The sequence below is a fragment of the Xiphophorus hellerii genome, chromosome 1, assembly GCF_003331165.1.
Source record: "Xiphophorus hellerii strain 12219 chromosome 1, Xiphophorus_hellerii-4.1, whole genome shotgun sequence".
NCBI classification, from domain to species: domain Eukaryota; kingdom Metazoa; phylum Chordata; class Actinopteri; order Cyprinodontiformes; family Poeciliidae; genus Xiphophorus; species Xiphophorus hellerii.
In genome coordinates, this window is record NC_045672.1 from 20978737 (window position 1) to 20989122 (window position 10386).

Consider the following 10386-nt stretch of genomic DNA (forward strand, 5'->3'; position numbering starts at 1 on the left):
AATAAAGACGTAATTTGCCTCTTATCTTAAACGAAACTTTATTTCACTGAATGGTCTTTGACACTTTCCTATTTCTTACATGTATAGTGAAACTAGAATGGTTTTAAGATACATAAACACAAAGCTAGAATTACACCAACCATTGTTTATCTCCATTTCATCACTGCTTTTTTAATAGCTATTCTAAATTTTCACAACCACGTGTGTGCACTGGGTAATAGACTGTTACAGAAGCAAATTTTAGCCATAAGACTTGTCAGTAAAAACAAAGCAAGTAAATACCTGATATACAGACAGGCTTCGTTCCACATTCACTAACTGCATTTTCATCAAGCAAAATAATGAACTGACATATTTTTTTTATTTTTTTTTTCCCCCCAACAAAAGATTTCAATTTATTGGAGCATTGTCAGAGTAAACAGACCGCCAGCTATAACGTGGAATGGTGTCTTCAACTACAGTAATGTGGAATGTAGTGGTGATACATGGTATTGTGACACTGAGCTTCTTTTCACCTTCTAAAACCTGATTTTTAGAGGCAATTATTCCCACCAGCTAACTTTAATAGCCGAGAGATTCACCTGGGTAAAAACTGAGGTCAGGGTTTATGTTTTTGTGGTCTAACTCGTTCTATGAGATTTTAAACAAGCAGATGCTGCTACCTTAAAAGGAAAAAAATGCAGGAGGCTGCAAGAGAAAGCCAGGCACAAAAGCTTTTTTGGAGAAAACAACCGCTTTAAGAGGAATATTTTGCAAGCAGGGTTGATACAGTGTGGCAAGACATTTTCAATTAACATCAATAAAAGGTTACTTTAGGTTTTACATACAGATGATAGTCAATCTTGCAAAATACATGGAACCACATTTACGCATACAATTTTCATTGTACTGAGATCAAGCAGCACCAGAACAGTGAGAAAACTACAATGACAATCTATACTTAGTTCAAAAAACAATAAGGAGCACTGCTGTTTTCAAGATGCCTAATAATGTGGAATGTCTTATGTCTGAACAAATCTATTATGACAATTTACGGGGTCCCTTAGAACTTGAAAACTGAATTTGTGAACATGATCAAGGAATATTACACCAAGATGTCAGTGTCACAATACAGCCTGCCTCCTTTCTGTATGAGCCCACAGCAGAATTGCAGTTAACTGAATACAGGATCGTACGTGTCTGGAACAAAAACAAAAACTATTTTGAGGGTTGTGAAGCAAATGGAAAGCCTACCATCACAGTGTTTGGTGGAAATCAACTGCCAGTTTAATTACCATACAATAAAACCTGTAAATATCATGAGGAATCACAAATAAGAAAAGTAACAAAAAAAAAAAAAGGGATGAAAAATGCACACCAAACTAGCTGGGATAAAGGAAGTTGGAAGGACGATTCGAATTCACAACACCCCCCTCCCCCCCAGAAACACACACGCGCAATCATTTCACACTCACTCGCACTTTCACGCTCACTACATACAGACCTACACACGAAGCTGACAAAAACAACAGCAACATGGACTCACTAATCAATACAACATGTTTCCACAAAGTGACTGAATCTGCTAACAACTGAAAATTACCCTGTCACCTCACAGTGAACTGAGAGGGGTAAACTAGTTGGTCAGGAGCAATTCAGGCTGCTTGTCATACAGAAGTGGGAGGGGCTGATGGAGTGGAGGGGGGGATGTATATAAGCTGTCTGTGTTTAAGATAAGAGTGTAGGTGGATTAACAGTGCAATTCCATTAGTTTTCCCCGTCTCCGGTCTCTCCCTCATCTGCCTGGTTTTCTGATGTCCACAGCTGGAGAAAGAAAGCAAGAGAAAAGTTAGAGTAATATTTGTCGGGAAAGACATCAAGATCACACAGGATATCCCAAATATGGAACTCACAGTCAGGTTGTCCCTTAGTAGTTGCATGATCAGGGTGCTGTCTTTGTAAGAGTCCTCGTTCAAAGTGTCGAGTTCAGCAATTGCTTCATCAAATGCCTGATAGAAAAAAAAAATATCCAAAAACCACAAAACTTAAACTTCCACAATAGTTGGTCTAATTTCCTCTGATTTATACCATCTCCAAATTGTTAAATTTAAAACTGATCGTCAATCAGTTTGCCATAGTTTTACATAAAAAAAAAAAAAAAAAAAGAGACTACAAGTAGATTGTTAGTAGGGTTTGGTTCATACCGTCTTAGCCAGGCTACAGGCCTTGTCCGGGTTGTTGAGGATTTCATAATAGAAGACTGAGAAGTTGAGGGCCAGGCCAAGCCTAATGGGATGTGTTGGCTGCATCTCCCCCTTGCTAATGTCAAAAGCTTGCTGGTACGCCTGCTGGGAATTATCCACTGTATCTGTATTAGCAGAAGAAAAAAAATGAAATGATCAATTATTAACCAACTTTTAAGGTAGACACCAGAGCAGGAAAAAAAAAAGAAAAGAAACTAATACGCTGTCTAAGCACAATACTTTAAAAAGTTTACATAAAAATGTCTCAAACACCAAGGTAGTATGCAACTCAAGTTATGAGATGTTTTGTGTTTTCCTTTGATTTCTGTTAAGGAAATATTACCAAAGTAAAAACTGACTGAATTTTGAAGCAGAAAATATTCTGTTAAAAGAAAATTTCCAGTTTGACAGAAAATGCAATTGTTTTATTTAAATATTCTTTTGAGAATCAGGATTTTCATGAGCGTTTTAATCATCTTTCAAATCCCTATTTTCCAAGTCAAGTTAAACATTGTTATGCGATGTTTAAGTAATATAATTACCCTTCTTAGAGTCTCCAGATGCAACCTCAGAAAGGTATCTATAATAGTCGCCTTTCATCTTCAGGTAGAACACCTTGCTCTCAGCAGCAGATGCGTTGGCAATGAGATAGTTGTCCAGTAGCCCCTGAAATCAATACACAAGATAACCAGTTTAGAAACATCCCCTGGAATACAAGAAAGGGCACAGTTCTCACAATTAAACGCTTACAAGCACATCATGGCAGATTTCTTGCAGTTCAGCTTCTATCTTCTCCCGGTATTCACGTGCCATCTGCTGTTTTTTGTCATTGCCTTCAGTCTTCTGCTCGATGCTGGAAATTACACGCCAGGATGAACGACGTGCCCCAACCACATTCTTGTAGGCCACAGAGAGAAGGTTACGCTCCTCATTCGACAGCTCTGCGCCTTGCTCTGTCACTGACTTCATGGCTGCAGCCATGTCATCATAGCGCTCAGCCTGCTCAGCAAGCTTGGCCTTCTGTACCAGGTCGTTCTTATCCATTTTCTAGACTGGAAAAAAAGAAGAGGCAATGTCAAGAGCTAGATATGTGAACAGTACACATGGGTAATCATATTTTAACCTGGACAGTTCACATTTCTATGGAATAATCATAACTTTCTGTTGAAATTAACACCGTTTGCTAGCTCTTTGGTAGAAACCATTATGTTATACAGAAATTATGTGTAAGTTTGAACTGGGCCCCCTGGCAACTGGGTCAGCCATACACATCACTAGCTAAGGTTTAGCTGTTAGCTCGTTCGTAGCGCTCCCCAATCTTGACTTGGCTATGTGCTCACTCGTCAGCATGCACAGGTGTAAGGTGCTTAAATTTAACACTCGTGACTGTTTTATTGGATCAATATATTTCGAATTAATCCCCTAATCTACAAAACCAACCGAAGCTTTCCCGGGTCAGCCTTTAATGCCCTCCCTTGAGGTTGCTAGTAGCGCTAGCGGGCTGCAGTATTTAATGGCCCAATATTAACGCTATTTTGACAAATACGCCAGAAGTGGTTTAAGTTTTCTATTAAATTACATTTAAGGGTGTGTCCTTAATTGACCAGAGAACGCGCAGGGAGATAATATGTCGTGATAACGCAAAACGAATGGAGAAGCTAACAGTAGGCTAGCTACCGTCGCCTGGCTGCCGCTGTCTTTCGCTAGGCCAGTAGAGAAAATTTCAACGGCCACGTTAAATTATTTAAAACAAGAACGGGACAGCAATGATTCTTCTTGTGGAACTGTTAAACCAGACGAGAACAAATCGTGGCAATTCGGTGAGCTACGTGAACGTTTTAGTGTATTTTCCCCTGCTGTAAGACTCGGCCCGCCCAGGCTGCCGAGCCTGTCAGAACAAAGTGTCATGGAATCCGACCGTCGGTTAGCAGCTAGCCTAGCCTCTCGGTTATGATGGCTTCTCAACAGGATCCAGCCGCACACGATGAAAAACAGCTCTTCTCCCGCCGAATTACCAATGAAAAGGTAGTGCTATCGTGCGATATTCAGACGCGCTAGGTTACTACACTTACAAAATTGGTGACTTTTAATCCTGCTTTTTTTGTCGTTTTTTTCACTCTCTGGACGATTCAGCCTCCGTCCTCCGTCTCGCTCAGCGTTCAGGGCAGTACCACTTCCGCTACACTGGCACTTCTGTTTCCTCCTTTCTCACCACACATCTGCCTTACGTAATGCAGGCGCTGCTTTTCTGCCGAAGATAAAACATCGTTTACGAAGACTAAGTTAACTTGTTACCGTTTCAGAACGAGTATATTAGCCTATATGGTTGTATGTTTTTAATGTCTTCATACTTCTTATATAATCTGTTGCAGCTCTTCTAGGCTTCGTACTAAGATAGAACTGATTTCCAACTTCAGAGTGTTGTTGCAAAATTTCTCTTAAGCATGAAAGTTTGTTCAAATCCACATCAATAAAGTCTGCATGTTATTAAATTAGACTGTTCTCTCTTCCCTTAAAGCGTAACCCAGCGAACAGCTCGTGTCTGTTTAGTACTGTCTTCTGCATCCTCTATCCAAGGTGTCTAACCTGCTGTAAAGCCGCAGATGGCTCCTTACAATGGCTCTTAACTGAAGCTAAAAATGATAGAGTCAACTTAATGCTTTTAAGTACAGATATAACAAATGCGGCTTTTAGCAGATTTTCAGGTTTTTCCTTGAATAATTTCATTGAAATTTCACAACATATTGCCACTAAAAGTACCAATATTTTACAATTTTCTTGTCATTAGGTTGAAAGCAATGTGCTCTTTCATAAATATCAACATCCCATGGAAGAAGATGTATCCATCCTATTTTTGCAAAACGTAAAAATAGAAATAAAATGGTGGTATGTACATGTCATTCATGATAAATGGTAGTTTCAAATACTTCCTAACAGGGTAAATACCCAGTTAAGATACTTTTAACTATGAACCTAATTTGATGTTATTGATAAAATGTGTGAATAGGCAAATACTTTTTTTATCAGAAAAGTAAAATGTTTGGATACATAAAGCCTCCCCTTTTGCTTCATGTATTCATCATCAGTGTTGATGCAAAGCAGGCTTCAACTCTCCATATCACACTTCACACAAGAACTGCCAAAAGTCTTCATATCAATATTTAAATACAAACTATTTAATGCACCAAAGTCAACAAGAATGTACTAAAACTACATTTTATTACAAGGCAATGTATCATTTTTATTTCTTTATTTATTTAGGCAAAGCTTATTGAGACTTTAATTCACTCAAACGCTAAACAGTCAGAAGTCTAAAATATAATAATCATCTGGGCTTCCCAAAAACTTTAGTAATGTCACAGCATGTCAAAGTAATAAGAAAATAAAAATATTATTTTAGCATTCAGCTAATATAAATAATTTTGCTAAATGGACTACCAAAATTTATCTGATTTAATTTCTGTGAGAAAAATGATGTGTTCAGTGTTATACAGTTTTAACTGTATAATTACACTTAACATTACTTTAAGGTTAAAAGTCAATGTTGCATTTTAAAAGTGGTAATAATTGTTGTTGTCCAGTGTTTAATAAAAGACCACATTACATATTTCAAAATTGTAAATTTAAACCACTATATTTTTAAACAAGGTTAACATACAGAATCTCCTACCAGCTCATGCCAAGTCACTCCACATTTGACTAATCTGAGACTTTATTTATTCTAAACAGGCAATTAATGAAAACTGAATTGAAATGTTTTCCTGTTCACAGCTGAGGAGGCAGCGATCTCTTTGACTAGGCTCTTCGACAATAATGCATCCATGGATTTTAATCTTTGCATCCATTTTTCTCTCTGTCAGACCTTTAGCTCAAAGAGGATGAATCCATGAAAGCAAGGCAACCTGTAGTGAGTGTCTTCTGGTGTTGATGTACCATTCAAATAAATAAACAGGTAAAACAAGTTTGAGGGTGATAGAAGAAGAGCTGAGGAACACTTTTTTACCTTTTTTTAGGCTGAGATTGTGTATATTCCCGATGACGGCCTCCAGCATGATGTGGACCCTGACATGGCAGCAGTTCAGGAGGCCAAAAGTGACATTTATTCAAGAAATTCGTTTTTGAAAACTGATTATGTAACACTTGTTGAGGTATTTTCCACTTCTTTCTTTTTTACTGTGATTCTGATGCAATAAAAGGATTGATTATGTGATCCCCTCAAAACTACATGTGTCACATTTTAAACAGCAAAGTGACATTGGTGAGACCACTGAGCTGGGCTGTTCATTAGGCAGTCTGGGCATGTATAAAGAATCTAAAGAGCAGATGTGACCTTTTTCAGAGCTGCCAACATGTCTGATGTGTGTCTGCCTGACCGCATTCGTTAAATGTGAGGAGATTTCCCCCCGACCTGGCTGCTGTGCCATCACTGCTGAAAGAAACTGCATACCTGCATACACATTTCAACAAAATCTCAAAAATAAGCAAACAAAACTCTATTGACATGGGTAACATAGGATTAATTATATGCTATGCCTTGTAAAAGTATTCACACACCAGGGACTTCACCTTTTGTCAAGCTGGTAGCACAAACTTTAATGTATTTCATTAAAATTTGATGATAGGCAACAACATAAAGTAGTGCATAATTATAAGTGGAAAGGAAGTACAATGATTTTCAATATTTGTTTCAAATAAAAATCAGAAAAATCTCTGCATTTCTATTTAGCCTCCGTGGGTCAATTCTGTACAGAACCACTGTTTGTTGCCAGTACAGCTAACAGCTTTCAGGGTGCATTTCTCCCAGCTTTGCATATGAAGGGAATGAAAGTTTTGTTAAAAACAGCTGTTGCTAAGCTTTATCCAAGTTGGCTATAGGTCTGGACTTTGACTGGGCCATTCTAACACATGAAAATGATTTTGCTTAAGAAGCTCCTATTGTAGCACTGGCTGATGCCTTCACATAGTTTTTTTTTATTCAGGTGACTCAGTTTGAATTATTCTGAATGCAACTGGGAGTATTTGATGTTATTGAAGGGTTTCTGACTAAAAGGGATCAATGCTGAAAGCTATAGATTTTTTTATTGCTATATGTTCAAAGCCATCCATCATTATTTTCCTCATCACTGTAACAATGCAAAATGTGGAACTGTTCAAAAGACTTCGAAGATAATGAACTAACAGCAGTGTCTAAACTTACAGAATCCCTTCGTATTTTTCACCTGCATGTAAGGTCTATTGCAAGTTTTTTTTTTTAATTAAAGAGAAGAGAAAGACGTACAGTTAATCCTTTTAGCACTTCAGGCTACACAACATCCCAATGTTATGGGTTTTTTTTCTTTCATTTTTTCCTACAGAGCAACAATATCTCAACTATAACAGACGAGATGTTCTGCAAAGGCGACACCAGCCACTACATACGATCCAACCTGGACCGTGTGAGGCTGAATGGGGACCCCATCAAGCTGTCGGGATACCCAAACAGTTTCATCTGCCTGCAGTCTCTTTCTGTCGGCTGGTACAACTGACACATAAAAACGCACAATTTCACTGAGTGAATGAGGGATAAGGACGAATGACAGAATAAGAACAATCTGGCTGATTAGTTTGGAGATGCATTTTTATACTGTCATTACCTCAACCACACAATACCTCAAATTATAGATACAAATATTTTGTTCTGTTACTTTAGTATTATTCACTGTCACTTAAAACAGTCTTAATCTCAAACATATTATAATATTACACTAATATTAACTTGTGTTGTTTTTTTTTTTTGACTCCATATTTTCAGAGTAAAGCCTGTAAAACTTGCAAGCTGGAAGGGATTCCTCCAACATCTTTTTTCGTCCAGAGCGTCTCTATGCTTGCGATTTAATTGTGAGGGAGTTTGAGTCCAGCGGTGCGTCCTTAGGCGACTCTTGTGAAGTTTGACCATCATTCACTTGGCTCCGTGTTGATCTAGTACAAGGAGACTGTCTGCTATCTACCGCTGGTACTGCCGCTCTGATTTTTTTCTTCTGTAGACATCGTCTGTTAAGAAAAAAACCAAACAATGGAGACATGAGAAATGAAGTGTTGCCTTCTTATGAATACAGTAAAACACTTAGCTGACTGATACTTGGCATCCTTACTTCCTAAGGTGTTTAATGTGGAACAGCAGGAAAAGAACACGTGTTACTATTCATTAACAATGGCTCTGTTCCACTTACATGACCCAGCTGCAGTGACAAACATACTTGTCACTGCAGCATATGTGGAATCTAATTTCATATTTGCTGCCTTTCTGGTACTTCCTATATTGATTAACCAGGATGTTTAATAGATAAAAATCTTCTTTTTTTTTTACCTGCACATTTTCTGACACAACCTCAATATAAACAACAGAATAAAGGCAGTTTTACAGTCACCAGAATCTGAGGAATAAAAAATTTAGTCTTCTTCTTGTAGAAAAACCCCCCTACATTCCTCTCTATCTTGGAGAAGCTCAGAATACAAAAGGATAAAACACGGTTTCATTTTTTTAAATCAGCAGAGGCTTTAGAATCATGTTAGTTTTCCTGAAACCACACAAGTGAGAACCTCTGTACAAAATGACAAAAAAAATAACAGTGGTTCAGCCTTAACAGAGGCGGTTTAATAACTGGTTTATTGCTTTTCATCTTTTCATTTATTCTGTTCTCCCAGGCATAGGTGTAATCACAGGTGCAAAAACAGAAAAACTACTAAAATATTATTATTTTAGTAGGACATAAACTTGGAATGAAGTTTATGTCCTAGGGAAGTAACATTTTACAAAACTGTAAGATACACAATATCTGTTGTATGTTCATACTGCTCAGACACAATCTGTAGAGCGGTTCTAATTAAATCCAGTTATAAGTAGCATTTGTTTGAGCTGTAATAGTCTATTAATAATTTTTTGGTAACCAATCCAAAATTAAGCTGTACAGAATTCACCTGCAGATAATTGTTATCTTGGCTGATTCAAGATTTTTCATGTTTTGCTTTTATAATAATTAAAAAAAAAAAACAAACAAACAAAAAAAACCGTTCGTTTTTGAGGTGCTACACAAAATACGAGGATGTTCAATATTTTGTGACAAAGTTTTTTTGTGGGTGGGTGGATGGATATTGTTGCACCTACAAATTGGTCCATTGATTGATTCTCGCCAGTGATCAGGTAATCAAATTTTAAAATTAGGATTTTATTTTTTTCCATTGCACATATAAAAACTGGAAGTTCATACATTTTCAGTCTTTATACACAGTAACCAGCAGCATGTTTTTTGATGCACTTTGTTTTGAGCTTGCTGAACGATGGGAAATATTAGTGATGCACTTCGAGAAGAATGTAGTTCTTAAAAGAAATCCACTTTTAAATTTAAGGCATGACGACTTATATAAAACCAAAATTAAGCCTTTTGTAATACATAAAAAAATACCACATGTAGAAGAAAATTAACACTAGACATCAATTTGAATACAGCATTCCCTCAGTAAAATGTGGTAGTGCCAGAATCATGCTTTGTGGATACATTTCATTAGCAAGGAATAGAAATCTAGATAGAGTTGAATCGAAGATGGATGAAGCTAAATACTGTAAGGAAAGGCTGCACTTCACAGTAAATAACTGTAAATATACAGCCATAAACGTATAAATTCTTCCGCAAGGAAGAGCAATATTGTGACTACAGTAAACACCACTAACCAATCAACCGTCTTAAAATACAAAGCTTTTATTTTGGTGGTTACCAGTAATATGACAAGTGGGACAAGTTGTCATTTAAAGAAATCAAATTTTGAACTGCTAAGGCTAACACATGCTAATCTCCCATCAAGGTCAAACGTGCACAAGAAGCAGACGCGGACTTTGTGTTTACACTTACAGAAAGTTTCATGTCCTATCCTCACGTTGATCATGATCCACTCCATGACTCCTCCAATGCAGAAAAAGATAGGTAGGAACCTGTACGCCCCTAGTCGTTGTTTCCCAGGGACAATACTTAGCAAACCTTTTATGGTTTTACTTCTGTGAAACATCTCGGCGAACAAGCTTGTGTTTCTCTTCCTAAACACTCCTACAGCCGCGTTTTCATTAAAGCGGTTCAAAACGAAGAAGCAGAGGAAGCCACCTTTACTGCGTCCTTTACTGACGTTACGAGAG

At 37.5% G+C, this 10386-nt stretch overlaps 2 protein-coding genes across 2 annotated transcripts; both read right to left on the minus strand.

The window, feature by feature from the left end:
* Positions 1-19: 19 nt before the first annotated feature.
* LOC116734324 (14-3-3 protein beta/alpha-1) lies at positions 20-4430 on the minus strand. The gene is made up of 6 exons (XM_032586038.1): positions 4295-4430; positions 2973-3274; positions 2765-2888; positions 2184-2347; positions 1893-1988; positions 20-1803 (listed from the first exon to the last, which is right to left on the minus strand). Exons 2-6 carry the CDS (start codon positions 3264-3266, stop codon positions 1747-1749), a joined length of 735 nt encoding a protein of 244 aa, XP_032441929.1. The 5' UTR covers positions 3267-3274; positions 4295-4430; the 3' UTR covers positions 20-1746.
* Positions 4431-7442: 3012 nt separating this feature from the next.
* Positions 7443-10386, minus strand: uqcc5 (ubiquinol-cytochrome c reductase complex assembly factor 5). Its single transcript, XM_032548681.1, has 2 exons — positions 10109-10386; positions 7443-8252 (listed from the first exon to the last, which is right to left on the minus strand). The coding sequence occupies exons 1-2, from the start codon at positions 10260-10262 to the stop codon at positions 8206-8208; spliced, it is 201 nt and encodes a 66-aa protein (XP_032404572.1). The 5' UTR covers positions 10263-10386; the 3' UTR covers positions 7443-8205.